Source organism: Crinia signifera, chromosome 9 (genome assembly GCF_055691185.1).
Source record: "Crinia signifera chromosome 9, ASM5569118v1, whole genome shotgun sequence".
In the NCBI taxonomy this organism is placed as follows: Eukaryota; Metazoa; Chordata; class Amphibia; order Anura; family Myobatrachidae; genus Crinia; species Crinia signifera.
Window position 1 is genome coordinate 145,101,930 of NC_139225.1, and position 15,622 is coordinate 145,117,551.

The following is a 15,622-nucleotide window of genomic DNA, read 5'->3' on the forward strand; positions in this document are numbered from 1 at the left end:
ACCAGGATTTATGGAAGTGCACGTGAGCCAGGGCCACTGTGACCAGGATTTATGGCAGTGCACGTGAGCCAGGGCCACTGTGACCAGGATTTATGTCAGCGCACGTGAGCCAGAACCAATGTGACCAGGATTTATGTCAGCGCACGTGAGCCAGAACCACTGTGACCAGGGTTTATGGCAGCGCACGTGATCCACAACCACTGTGATCAGGATTTATGGCAGCGCACGTGATCCAGAACCACTGTGACCAGGATTTATGTCAGTGCTCATGAGCCAGGGCCACTGTGACCAGGATTTATGTCAGCGCACATGATCCAGGGTCACTGTGACCAGGGTTTATGGCAGCGCACGTGATCCAGAACCACTGTGACCAGGATTTATGTCAGCGCACGTGATCCAGAACCACTGTGACCAGGATTCATGTCAGCGCATGTGAGCCAGAGCCACTGTGACCAGGATTTATGGCAGCGCACGTGATCCAGAGCCACTGTGACCAGGATTTATGTCAGCGCATGTGAGCCAGGGTCACTGTGACCAGGATTTATGGCAGCGCACATGAGCCAGAACCACTGTGACTAGGATGTATGGCAGCGCATGTGAGCCAGAACCACTGTGACCAGGGTTTATGTCAGCGCACGTAATCCAGAACCACTGTGACCAGGATGTATGGCAGCGCACGTGAGCCAGAACCTCTGTGACCAGGGTTTATGGCAGCGCACGTGATCCAGAACCACTGTGACCAGGATTTATGTCAGCGCACGTGAGCCAGGGCCACTGTGACCAGGCTTTATGTCAGCGCACATGATCCAGAACCACTGTGACCAGGATGTAAGGCAGCGCATGTGAGCCAGAACCACTGTGACCAGGGTTTATGGCAGCGCACGTGATCCAGAACCACTGTGACCAGGATGTATGGTAGCGCACGTGAGCCAGAACCACTGTGACCAGGGTTTATGTCAGCGCACGTGATCCAGAACCACTGTGACCAGGATTTATGTCAGCGCACGTTAGCCTACAGTCACCCTACCCATCCTGCTATTCCTGTAGTAAAGCACCCAGACCTGTCTGCACCAGAGAAGGAATCCCTTGGAAATACGTGTACAACCTGTCCTCACATTACTCAGCTGTGACTCACAGATTCCTAATATAGAACTATCTCTATGGGCCTGATTCACACATGAACGCTGGGCTCTAAATGTCGCTGGGAATCGGTCCTATGGTTGGCTGTGCTCTCGGCTGGGCAGCATTTGCAGGCTCAGTAGGCAGCGAATATACGCAGCGAGCAGGTATGAATTACCCCCTAGTACATACCTCCTTATGTAAGAATGCAGGAAGTCTGCTACATGACAGGGAGCTCTCCTGTCTATATGTACCAGGCATAGAATGAAGGGTCAGATTTCAACAGCTGCAGGTTTCGTCACCCAATCAGCAGCACAGGGACAGCGCCGTCCCTGGCTTTATCGACTGCCAGCTCTGTGGTGCACGGGAGATCTCGCTTTTGTAGAGGAATGACTGTTAGTAAATCGGCATTTAGCAAATTTACCCATGATTCTCTTCACTGCCTGTTTGCACATTCAATCATTCTATCCTAGGTGCCTAGCGTATATAAAATTCTATACTTGCCGCCAATACATGTTACTTTATAATCACAGTTAAAAATGTCACTTTCTTTCTTTTCTTTTTAATGTCTAATTAAATAACAGAGCATAAAATGGCAAAACACACAATTTACACCGAAAATGAAAAGCAAACATTACAGACGTTTTACATTTACCATCACATGTAGGAAAATGGAAGGACATTGCGGTTAGTGATCGCTTTCTTGGCGAGGCCTGATTCAGAGATGTACGTTAATTCTCTCTCCCAATTTAATATCTGCCGCAACGCGGCCCCGGATCTGCACATTTGCATTGCGCAGTACCCCAAAAGCAGTAGCATGATTGACATACTGCTGGCATTTGGGGGCAGCAATGGGAAGCGTTCCAGGAATTGGGGGCATTTCTGCATCAGTTTCTGTCAGACACAGCATCGCTGGCAGGGTGATGTAATCAGACATCCATAGTAACTGGAGGGTTACTCAGATGTCCTGTGGTCACATGGCTGATCAGAGGCTGCGTCTTCAAACGCAGCAGCTGATACTGTAGCCGGCAGTGGGTGTCGCCTGTAAGATCTTTTGCATATTATCATGCAGCGGCTGTGTGAACGGGGTCCACCTCTGAATCAGTCCCATACTGTTAGCAAAGGAAAAGAGGTAGTCTGGAAACTCTGTCACTCAGTCGCCAATTCTGTACCTAAGTTTCTAATGCATATAATGAATATGGCTGGCTTTTAGGTTGCTATATCATAGTACACATGCAAAGGTTTTAGCGCTGGGTGTCCATTCACTTTCCCAGTGCCATACAGTAGAAGGAGGGTAAATCGTCCATCTTGAGGCCTATCAGAAAATGGCCGCTGCTGACCCGCAAGCGGTTACCTTGGTAACCAAAGCAACATGTGTTATCTAGTTGCACAACCCAAGCCCTATATAGCCCTGTGTGTCCCATATGGCAACTCATGTGAGGGGCCAGCTTGGAACCAATGCTGTGTGCTTAAGAGGTTATGCAGACCGAATTACATGGCTGCAAATTCACAGGGCATCCGATTATCGATAGATTGTGCAGGTGTACAGCTCGTAGTACGCATGCGCAACTCCACCCCGCAATAAAATCCTGCACATTCTTTTTTTGGTGTATATCTGGTCGCAGGGATCTGCACTTTAGCAGGCCTGCGATCAGGGCTGAATAACCCCTTTAGAACGAATGGCTGGCGTGTGGCTACCTTAGGCAGGAGCTGCTACCTATGAGGTAAGTAATAATTTATTAAGTACAGGCTATTCAGACCCATAAAGATATTAAGGGGGAGGGGGGGGGGGGGTGGCAAGTCGCCAGCATTTTCCCCACAGCCCCTGCTCCCCCCTTCCCTGCAGTATAAAACGACAAATTATGCGGGTCCACGGGGAGGGACCGGGGCTAAAATGATGCAATATGCGTCATTTCGCGTCATTTTAGCCCCTCCCCTCATCCAAGGACCCAAAATGGGGGGCGGGGCTTGGTGACGTCAGCCTAGCCCCGTCCCCAAAAAGAAGCCTCTTCCCACCCACCTTTCACCCCTATCTGGGCTCTACCCAGAGAGGAGTTTGCAAAAGTCGGCAAATATGGTGGCAAAGTTGCATTCCACATGCTCTGGAAAGGACATATGTGAGCACATGCACTACACGTTTAGGGGCAGAAGTTGCAATGCAAAAGGAGCAAATACATTTATATAGTTTCTGTGCATTGTAAATACTGGCTGCTTTTGCCTGTAGCCCACAGATGTTATACAACTTTATTTGTACACTGCAGTTTATATTTCAAGTTGAACACATGGCACCCAAGTCTCTCTGCACATGTTACATCTGTCTCACCTGCAGTGCTTATTTGTGCACTTTTGTGCTTTGCTAATAAAGTTGAATGAAGCCCTTTGTTCAATGTTGAGCTTGTGACCAGGAAGGGGCAACTGGGGTTATAATCGAAGACAAATACACATATTGGTTCCCTGCACGCCCAACTCTGCTTCAAGCTGTATCTGTCTGAATCATTCAGTAGATTGCCCTGTCTGTGTGAAAGTACCGTTTTAATTATTACCGCACATCTTTGTTTTTCAGTTTTCTAGAAATGTTCTTACAGGTCCCACTCTGTACTAGTGATGGCCGACTTGATTCCTCTCATAGAAAGCTATCGATGGTAGATGCTGCACATACGCAGGCATGCAACATTAGGCCGATACCGATGTTCCACGACATCGGACTGCCCCCACAAACACTTGCCACTAGCCGTAGACCAACAAAGATCGATGTCCATCCCTGTTAAGTACTCGGCTCTATTCTATGCTTCTTAGTCTTTCCTAGTCGCCCATTTGTCCATGTACAAAAACCATATTAAGCAACTGGCGCTAGATAGTGGGGCACTAGCTTCTGTGGTGCGCATTTGCTAATTTTGGGCGCATTTGCCAGAAACGCTTAGAGCAGTGTGAACCATACATAAATACAGCCCTGGTTATGAATACAGTTTTGGCTCAGAATAAACTTTGATCCCTGAAGTGGTTCTGGATTCCCAGCACCATCGCTGATCCATCTCCACCTGTCTCCATTTGCAGCGGCAAGGTCTTCGCATTCAGTAAATACTCCCGAAGACCCCGCCATCGGGTTTGCTGGTACTAAGTGGTCCCATCCCTCATGACATAGTTCTCTTCTTTCGCTTTGTGTTTGCAGTGCATTCTGGTCCATACAGTAGGATTACAAAAGTTTGGCTCAACAGTTTCAATCTCACTCCATAAGGTAAAAATATATAACATTTCGTTAATAATATAAATTATTGCCTACCAGTGTGATATCTCCTAAACACAGAGCCCCTCTAGTTAGGATGGTTCCCCTATATATCTCACGTACATATTGCTGTACATGAGTAAGCCCTATTATTATTTTTTCTCCCAGTCCGCTGTCCCGTCATATTGTGGTGTATCCCGTTAACACGACCATGATTTTGTCCTTTCCATCGCTCTTGGTTTTTTCCTTGGACTGTCTTCCAAAGACTGGATAACATGATGCCAAACTGATATCTCTCAAACCATGTCCTCCAAAGAGCCACATATAGGCTTCATGTTACCATGATCAATTTGGGGTGAACAAAGCTCTTTTCAAGTCTATTCAGGCATTCCCTACTACTTCTTCTCCCTCACTTTCCCACTCGTCATGGGAGTCTGCTTCATCCTCACTTCCACCAGCCCACCTGTCCTCTCCATACTCCATCTCGCCTTCAACCTCTTCTTCCTCCTCCTCCTCCTCCTCCTCCTTCTTCTCTAGCTCTTCAGTTGCACTGGCTTCTTCTTGCCCCCTCTCCTCTTCTCGCTCAGCCCTCAGGCTAACAATCAGCACCAACGTCTGTAAAATACCATAAAAGGAGGCCAACTGGAAAATATATTCTTGGGCCAGCCACAGAAGGAGGTACATGCCGTATGTTGTGGCCAAGAAAATAGCAAGTCCATGAATCCACAGCTTCAGAGCCCCTTGAAGGCCAAAGACATCCAACGTTATCTGAAACACAGGAGAAAAAAGCCACAGACATCCGGACGCGCAGAGGTCTATGATGTGATGGACCAAGTTGATGCAAATTTGAAAGTGTTCAATGTCGATGCTGGCGTAAGAAGATTTTTGGTTGTCATCTTTCTTTCGGGAGGGAAGGAACAAGCGCAGAGTGTGTAGACTTGGAAATGGGATTACAGGGAAATTCCACCGTTTTGGTTTTTGGGGAAAGTTTTCTGAAAGTGATGTCTCAGCTGGCGAGGAGCGGAAGAGCTTGGAAAAGAAGGCGGGGGGAGATGGCCACTTCATAGAACGTTGCAGGAACATCTACAGAGTGGAAAAAGAAGAGGTGTCATTCAGAAATTCAGTAACACATATCTATGCACACATGTGAAAACTGTGAGGCCCATTCATTAATGAGATTTACCTACTTAAAACATGTTGCTTATGATAAATGGTCCTCCAGACAATCGGCTCCCAACTTTCCTTTTTCAAGCACATGACAGTTGGAAGCTGATTGTTTGGAGCATCATTTATCATAGACAACAAGTTTTAAATAGCTAAAACAGATAACAGGACCCTATGTACGTACCAGTGAATTTCTTTAAAAAAAAATCTATTATATTATGTAAAAAGAACAGCCACCAACTTCTCAAAAAAAGCACTGCCCAATTATAGTCATTATCCCCATCTGCTCCTATCTCCAGCCTCTGTATTCACAGCTCCCTCTGTCTATATCCAGCAACTTTGAAACAGATCATTTTGCTTCCCTCTACCCTACATCTGATACAATCAATCTCCATGAAGAAGGCCCTAAGGGCCGACACGCGTTGGATGATACCTTACACTCGAGTCACTGTCTGCTTACAAACACCAAGTCTCATTCTCACAGAGGAGTTGAGCACATGGCAAAGGTTGCGGTTGTGGGCACACAGTGGCCCGGAGGCGCTGTGGGGACCCGGAAGCGCGGGTAGCGCACAACGCTGAGAGATGACAACGAGGGATGCAGGAAGACAGGTAAGCATGTGCCGCGAGCAGGACGGATGCGAGCCTCTCGCAACACGGTTACCTGATGCTGTAAGAGACTCAGTGACATTATCCCCCATTCAGCCGCACTGCCCCACCCCACTCTGCCCCCATACTCCCACTACCCCTTCCCTTATCAAGCATTTTGACTTTCGTTATTAGAGAATAAAGATCGTTCTACAAAACCACATATTATAGTTTATTTCACGTAACATAGGAACTACAAGCCTAGCATACCTACAATTGTTAAATATACCCACACAGCGAATATCATTATCAGAGCACAGGTCTCCACTGTCTTTTGTTCATTATTGTTTACTGGAGGGTGGCCTCCCTTCCTGGAGACCAGCAGCCACATACATATTGAGACACACTAAGTGAGCGCAGAACCCACCAACATTGCATTACTAGTTAAAAGCCCGTTAAAATGACGGCTTAGTCCCCATATGTCCAACCTCCAATCTCTGTCTTCACAGCTCCCTCCATATCCAGCAACTTTGAAACAGATCATTTTGCTTTCACTTTCTGTAATTGGTCCTTCAATTGGCCTCTAGTGGTCACAGGTGGTACTTCACCTCAGAGGTCAGTATTTATATAGTATATACTATAATATATATATATATATATATATATATATATATTTAATTTGACTGATTTATAATTAAAGCGCAACAGCTAAAGGCCAGATGCATCAGGCTTCAAAAGATTATTAAGTGGCAGGTGATAAACAACCAACCAATCAGCTCCTAACTGTCATATTACAGACTGGGTTTGAAAAATGGTAGTTAATAACTGATTGGCTGGTTGTTTATCACTTTCGACTTCATCACCTTTTGAAGCTTGATACATCCAGCCCAATGGCACAACACAAGGTCTGGCCGGGTCATGCTCCCAGGATTTAGATGGGTGCACCCAGATTTCTGCCAAAGCGCTTGGCTATACAGAGCAAGGGGTCAGGATTTGTGAACAGCACCAATGAGAGCTATGAGAGTGATAGACAGGTATGTAGGCGGGATACATGTATAGGTGTATCCTTTGCAGTACAGAGGTACAGAGGTGCTATACAAAAGTATACTATGAACTTTGCCCTCTCAGAGGATAAGTTATTTTCTAAGGGCATTTGCTGTATGTAAAATAAATATTGCACACTGCCAGTATGTCCCAAGATCAGTGTACATATCAGGGCGTGATTAAAGGTTCCAGGTGATAACACATGTAGCTCCCCTTTTAATGCTGCTAAACACGCATGTATAGGCGCTCAGGCACTCGCCAGTCATACTGCCCATGTACATGTAACGCAGGCTATACAACTGGCATGTAGGATCTAATGCAGGCATGTCCAACGTTGGCCCTCCAGATGTTGTGAAACTACACATCCCAGCATGCTTTGCCACAGTTTTGCTATTAGAGAATGCTAAAACTATTGCAAAGCATGCTGGGATGTGTAGTTTCAAAACATCTGGAGGGCCAACGTTGGACATGCCTGATCTAATGCTTGTGGGGTGTGAAGGAGACTTTGGCTTTAGGCTGCCAGGCTGGCCCTGTAGCACAATGTACATAAAGTAATGGTTCCATCAGTAAGTAGGGACAGCACATTGGTTCCATCCCCACCATAGCCCTAACTGTGTGGAGTTTGTATATTCTCCCTGTGCTTGCGTGGGTTTCCTCCAGTTTCCTCCCACAATCCAAAAATATACTGGTAGGTTAATTGGCTCAGAACAAAATTAAACCCTAGAATGTCTGTGTGCGCGTGTACATGTGGTAGGGAATATGGTACTTATGTAGTATCTGGGCTGCCGATTTTTTGATTGTATGCCTTAAGTTAAGGCATACAATCAGATGCGATGCAATGCGATATCGCATCGCATCGCATACGACCATGCGATGCGATGCGATGCGATGACCCGATTTTTCCATAGGATTCAATGTTAAAATGGACTGAGTCCATTTTAACATGGAATTCAATGGGAAAAAGGGGTCCTTTTCATACCCCTACTATCCAAGTGGGCATGGAGTTGGATATAAACCTGTGGCGAGCGTAGCGAGCCACCGAGCCCGAAGCGTGGCGAGCGAAGCGAGCCCCGCGAGGGGACGGTATTCTGTGTCCCCTCGCGGGGCTCGCTACGCTCGCCACGCTTCGGGCTCGGTGGCTCGCTACGCTCGCCACAGGTTTATATCCAACTCCATGCCCACTTGGATAGTAGGGGTATGAAAAGGACCCCTTTTCCCATTGAATTCTATGTTAAAATGGACAGAGTCCATTTTAACATTGAATCCTATGGAAAAATCGGGTCCATCGCATCGCATCGCATGCGATATGGTCGGGTGCGATGCGATGCGATGGACCCGATTTCAAAATCGGCAGCCCAGTTACTACATAAGTACCGGGAATATAGATTGTAAGCTCCACTGGGGCAGGGACTGATGTGAATGTTCAACTATTCTCTGTACAGCGCTGCGGAATATGTGTGCGCTATATAAATAACTGGTAATGATAATAAGTTACATTGGCACAGCCACCTGGCAGTCACCTTAAGAACCTTCCCCCCCACAGTACATCAGGACGGGTGACAGCAGCTAACAGGCATGGAATATATTAAGCCTTAATGTTATTCCTCGGCTGTCGGAGATCGCGGTGGCTGAACCGGTACTCACTGGAACACACTGATGTATAAAGTAATTATTACCAACCAGGAATTAATAACAGACCAGGTGACACTATTAGTTATATCCTGTACAACACACAGCCTATCACAAGTCACCATTTGCTGCAGAAATACTGTGCTGTATTTAAACAGTCACTTCTCTGCTGAAATGCCAGAGGCTTCTGTATGTAACAGAGAAGCCAGATCGAGCAGCACTGGCCGGCCAGCCTGTGTAATAGTAGTCTATGTCTGATGTATGCTCATATGCTGGGTGCACATATAGCGATTCCCAGCACAGCCTCTCTCCCCAGCCCAGCACATGCTGCTCACTGCAGTGTGCCGAGTTGCGGAGAGAGGCAGCGGCAGCCTGTCATCTATCTCCCTGATCGGGTGTGCAATCCCACCCGCACCCTACCACTGCCCCTGCTAAGCTTCTTTTTCCCCCAGGAGTGTGGCCATGCTCCCTCTATTTTATCAGTGCCTGGCAGAGCTGTCGGCGCCCCTACCGAAACGGTCCACGACTGTCAATCTGTTTGCGAGAATTCTCTAACCCCTGCTTCTGGGGGGGGATGCTCTTACATCCGCGCCCCCTTACCACCGCCGGCTACCGCAAACATAATTATCGCGTATGATATGCATAACATAACATATGCAATAATTATTGCAAAAGACAGCTCTTGCGTTGACCCGGTGATGAGCGGTGGGTCCAGTCGGCTCCCCCCTCCCTCTCTTACCCGGCCTGGAGCTGCTGCTGCAGGGGGGGCTGGCTCTCCTCCTCCCTGCACCTGGAAGATGATGTACAGTGCAGGGAGGAGGAGGTCACAGGTCCGGGCAGCTCTGTGCTGCCCGGACACAGGTGAGGGGGGGGGGTCATTGCGGGGCGGCGGTGGGTCGGTGCGGGGCGGCGAGGAGTCGCGTTAGAAGCCCATGGTAACCCGGCAGGGGGATGCTTAGACCATCCCAAAATGCGGTAAAAACCCTGATAACTGGGTTTTTACCGCATTTTTAGTTTAGAGAATCTCCCCCACAGTCTTATAGGTTTAAAAACATGAAGGCGCTAGTAGAACAGGTAACGCAATCTAGTACAAGAGCCACCTAGGCAATATAAAGATGCACTATAGTACTTCAGCTGCTATGTAGGCTGGCACGGTAGTATAGTGTGCCCAAATGTAATAGCCCTCTATTTGCCACACACACAAAGTAAGGTGCATTTTAAGCTCGAAGGTAACTCAATCCACCCCAGAACAGACTGCGGCACATCACGGACCTCGCTGAAAGCACGTCTCAGAAGAGAAGGGAGATAACGGGATTATCAGGTTTTCTTTTTGCAGTGCAGGTGAAGGGTGACCATATACACAGGCCGAATCTAGTCACCATCCAATCACCAATCTGAGACTGCGTCTGCTACAGCGGTGTAACTATAGCACCGCAGCCCCCGCCACTGCGGGGGGGCGCTGTGCATGTGGGGGCACGGGGTCTGCGGTGCTATAGTTACACCCCCCCTCCAGACTTACCTATCTCGATGGTCCCGGCAGCTCCGTTCTTCTGCTGAGGACCACCACAAAATGGCCGCCCCCATATAGCACACTGCCCCCATATATGAAACTGTCTGCTGTATGGGGGCGGCCATTTTGTGGTGGTCCTCAGCAGAAGAACGGAGCCACCGGGATCAGCGCGATAGGTAAGGCTGCAGGGGATTGGGGTTTGCATGGGTGGCGGGGGATTGGGGGTGCTTGGCGGGGCGGCGGTGCCCCCCCCTAACGGCGGGGGGGGGGGGGGGCGCCCAAAACTTAGTTACGCCACTGGTCTGCTAATAACGGGTGCCTGAGAGGTGGCCCAGTGCTGTAGATTAATTTATCTGCTTTGTGCAGAACATACAGAAACAAATGTCATACCAGCCGCCCTAGTATTGTTTTACAACTATTTGTCAAAGACACCACTGGCGTATTTATAATGGGGCAGTATGTAGGGTACAACACAAGCCGCTACGGTCCGGGGGGCCCCCACAGCACCCATTTTATTGAATACTCACACCTCAGGAGTCCCATGACGACAGCAGCAGTGCTGTGTGAATCGCCAGAAAAGTGGCCATTTTAACGGAGATCTGTGTGAAATGGTCAATCTGGGTCGTAAATCCCAGGTCTCCAAACTTGGAGTTTACAAGGGTGGAGGACTTGAGATATACAACCCGGGTTGACCCTTTGACACAGAAGAAATACCTGTTATTCAGTAAATTACTGGGTTGAATTTTTTAACCCGGTAATTTGCTGTTCAGTGTGCAAGGGGGTTAGGCTGCCCCTGGCAAAATGACCCGCCATTTAATTGCTGGGTCGTATGTCTGAAAAGGGTATTACTTGGACAGCTTGAATAAATTTGACCTATACTTCATTTGATCTACAAAGTCTGGTGAGTGCCATTTCTTCCCCTCATTGGGGAGGGTTGGGTAATCAGCAGAACCTGTGATCTTCTGATTCCAGTGCAAATGCTCTTGGATTAGCTGCCCAAGGGAAAGGTCGGGGTGGGCGCTATGGTAGAGACCACTTGAGCATTTGCAAGAGTCTGTTATATTATTATTTCATTTTATTAACAGTTTCTTATATAGCGCATACATATTACGCAGCGCTTTACAGAGTATAGACTGTGTTTGGGTAAATTTTACCCTTTGTTAGGCACCCCACTGATGTGGCATATAAAGTGAGAGTGCGGTCTTCAAACTGGAATATATATATATTTTACTCCTTTCAATGGCACAGTATCCTCTGCCACCCTAATAATTACTACAGTGTCCTGTCCTCTGATGCAACTCTGGTTACCATGTACTTATTGTCTTGTACGTCATTGTTTGTGCTCATTTATGTATTATGTCTGTCAGATAATGCGGGGGTTGGAAATGATCCAATAGAGGTCCCAGCTTGTTACTATGAATTACCCTCCTGGCGTGACATTAGGATGGACAGAGCCTGCGTTATCCCAGCCCTGGGAGGTGCAGCCTCCTGACCCTTACATACTGGGAGAGGTCAGCTGTACACATAAATAGCCTTCTCTTTGCAGCAGGGCAGATTATGTAACGGAGAAATATGCTGCAGGGTGCAGGAAGGCACGCGGGTACACGGCAAGGCGGGCGCGCCAGGGAGAACATTCTGCTCATGTGGATTAATACAAGGAATTACACGCAAACACAATCAATGACAGCTCTCTGGGATTAGCTTCTGGCTCACCAGCTGTCACAGAGCTACAAGTCCCAGCAAGCCCAGACTGGCAGGATGCTGAGTAGCCTTAAGTACTACACTTCCGATCGTCCCAGCTGAGTCGGGTTGATGCTTGTAGTATGATCACTTGTGTACGTATCTGTGTGGAGTCTGTATATTCTCAACATGCTTTTGTGGGTTTCCTCCCACAGTCCAAAACATATTTATAAATATTAATTTTATTTATACAACACTCTTTCTCCAATAGGACTCAAGGCTCTTAGCAGGTAGAAAGTACATGGTGCAGTGATTTACATTCTGAAAGTAGGAGTACAAAAGGAGAGCAATGAAGGGAACTGGGTATTCCAGTGCCCCCCCTGATGCCCGCTGTGAGTCACTCACCTTTCCTTGTGATCCCCGAAGCTGCGGGGATAGATGTAATGCTTTCTCCCAGGTGTCTGGGGTCTCAAGAGAAAAGTCACCCTTTCCCCAGATGTAATCCTTCTTTCACTTTCTGCGTATCGTAGCCGTCTTTCACTTCTGCGTATCGTCAGACTACGCGTTATCCTCTTCTCCGTTCCATCTACTAATGTGAAAACTGTCTCTCTCGTCTTTGCCTGCTCTCCATCCGATCCTTGGTCTCCGAGCTCCAGGCAGAGGTGTCTGTTTCTCTAGGAGCTCTCACAGTTCCGTCACTTTCATTTCACTTACGTGGCGTCCGTTGGCTTTCGTCGCCTCTCATCCTGCCGTTCCCAGCTCTGCGGAGTTCTGATGCCTTGGCTTACATGTTCCCTCGCTCGTTCTCTCTCCAATACCTTGTTCTGCAAGTGGGAGGGAGCTCAGGAAGGTGCTTTTCAAACAAGATAGGTGCAGTCTCTGCCTCCCTCCTCTTCCTAGTTCCTCTGCCTCATAGCCCCGGAATTCCAATAAGGGTGCAGCTGCTACGGAAAGCCTTGTGGGACAGCCTCCAGACAATAGGGTTTTTGTGTGATCTCCACCCACCGCTGACCATTCCTGGATGTTCCAGTTTTACAGCTCTCCCAAAAAAAACAACAACACAAGAGGGAGGAGCGGACTCAGCCAGGGAGACTGACCTCAATCCAAATTTGGAAATCCAGGATGCAGGGTTTGTAACCTCCAGTCATTATAAGGTTAAATAAAGGGGCAGACTCGGTGGGCCGAGTTATTCTTATCTGCCGGAAAAGTCTGTGATTGTCCAAACACTGGGTTTCTAAAGGGCATATACTAATGACAGGGTTTCTAGACACAACTGCAAACGGTCACCCGTATTCACGGCAACAAATCGCCCAGAAAGATCATTAGCTGCCTGCAGGGACAACAGCTCCGAAAGTTATGTAACTAAAGCATAAAAGAGCATTTTAAATCCAAATTCTTGATGTTTGTTTTATTTGAGCACTTTGGAAGAGACCTGCGGTTGTTTGTTGGGATTTGGAGTGCGACCCATTTACTGCGGTACAATGAATGTCACACAGGATCCACTAGGAGGCCGATAATCAAACTTTAACCCCTTAAGCTCAGAGGTTCTCAGATGACCCGCAAAGCACCAGAACAGTCCTGGTTTAAGGCGCTGTGTGACCTAATTAGTATCTCAGTGAATACGATTTAGCAATCTGTGCTCACCAAAAGATCCTTAAACCCTGGACCACTTCCACCTGGGTTTGTCCTGATATTTGGAACATCGTTCCAAAACCGGTTCACACCCGTAACTGACCCTTTCCACCACAGCACCAACCCAGAGTATTCCCAGGTCGGAGTAGGGATGGCCATCGAACATCCATGATTAAAAATCATCGATGGTTTATGGCCGATGTTGAATAGTTTTGACATGGATGGGGGAGAACCAGATGGTTTCCCACCATCAATGTCGAGCTTAAATGAAGTTTCGTTTTTGCTATTTTTACCCAAACGGGCCAGGAGATGGAGCATAGCCCCATCCCCATATATTGATTGGCCCACAGGCCAATCAATCAAAGAAAATGGATAACCATCCATATGTAAAATCAACGATGGTCATCCATTGAATAGTTATGCACTATCGATGCTCAGTTGCACTTTTGCCATGGATGGTTTATGACCGATGTTGAGTACTTTTGCCATCAGTGGGGAGAACCACATGGTTTCCCCCCCAAAAAATATACATTTTTTTGTGATGTTACAGTGCTGGTATAACGCTTAGCTCCACCCCTGACAGTCCCATGAAGCTCCACCACCAGTCTACATCAGTGTAAAGCAGGAGTGACCATTGGTGGGTAAAACCACTGATTGTTCCCTGAAAACTCACCTCTTCAGGCAGGCCTATCATGTTTATATACCACATGCATAACCCTCTGAGGCACTTATGTATTCTATAGCTTCCCTTCTGGACTTGTAACTTGGTGGGACTGCTATGCTATTACTGCTGCCTGTCCTTGTGTTTCCCTCCTATGTCCCTATAGATTGTAAGCGTGCACCAGGGCCCTCCTACCTCCAAGGAGTTCATCCTATTAACCCCGAAGGGCACGAGTTGCTGTTCAGGTACCGTTTTAACGCTGAAAACAGCACCCAAATGAACCCTAACTCGTCTGTCTATTGATACCATTTGTTTTATCAGTCTACAATTGTAAAGCGCAACAGACTCTGATGCGCTATATAAGAAGCTGTAAATAAATACATTTGCATCTGGTTTCACACCATTGAGTTTGGAGCTTAAAGCTCCAATCGGGAGCGTTAGCGCCATTACAGTGGGTCCCCTGCAATCTTGTGCACCCCTTGTGGACGGGACCAGAAATGAGCTTCCAAGCAGCTGCAAACTTACCTGTCCGCACAGTGAGATTAGATAGATATATATAGTTTCTTATATAGCGCAGCAGATTCCTTTGCACTTTACAATTGTCTGTAGCTCCACACTGCAGGCCAGCAACATCACACTACACATATTGTACCCTTTACAAGAGACGTGCAGGTCACTACTGCCTGGAGGAAACCGCTCTAGTACCCGAACTTGCTATGTCCATGTGATGCAAGAACAATAATATTGCTTCTTTACACCTATATAGAAAGTATTGGCACTCTTATGTTTTATTAAGTAGATACCTGTAGGATTGTGTCTTGAAGAGGGTCAAACCCCAAAAGGTTGACTATGCGACACAATGTTTGTGTATTTATCATTGCCTCTGGAGGGCCATTGATTTTTTTTATATATAAGAAATCACACGCATAAACCCGCTTGAAGCAAATGCTTCCAAAGCTAGTCTGCTTCCTTGTGCTTGCCTGTATGAAAAATATGTAGTTTCACTCGCTGCCAACAGATGGCAGTGTTTGAGACATTAAACATACCATATATAAATAAAAAAAAAATGTAACTATTTGCTCTGATGTGTTACTTTGCCATGTTAGATCTTCAATCATTTAGAAACAGTCATTGCCAAATTATTATTTTATTAATGCTTGGAATGAATCCTGCATAGAATGTAATCTTCTATGTGACTTGGTCCATGATCTTCTGTACCAGCATCTGACCATGGCAGCAGCCCCCAGTCAGCTTTCAGACCATCACTGCACAAGTGCAGTCAGGCAAACCCAAAGACACTGAGAACATTGCAGGGATTGGCTCCTGAGAGACCCTGTCTGAATGTGCGCTTCCTGATACCTCCAGGTGAAGTGAT

General features: G+C 47.2%; 1 protein-coding gene across 1 annotated transcript; it reads right to left on the minus strand.

Annotated features, from left to right (window-relative positions):
* Positions 1-1,661: 1,661 nt before the first annotated feature.
* C9H6orf47 (chromosome 9 C6orf47 homolog) lies at positions 1,662-13,066 on the minus strand. The gene is made up of 2 exons (XM_083160093.1): positions 12,360-13,066; positions 1,662-5,425 (listed from the first exon to the last, which is right to left on the minus strand). The coding sequence occupies exon 2, from the start codon at positions 5,423-5,425 to the stop codon at positions 4,724-4,726; it is 702 nt and encodes a 233-aa protein (XP_083016219.1). The 5' UTR covers positions 12,360-13,066; the 3' UTR covers positions 1,662-4,723.
* Positions 13,067-15,622: the final 2,556 nt, after the last annotated feature.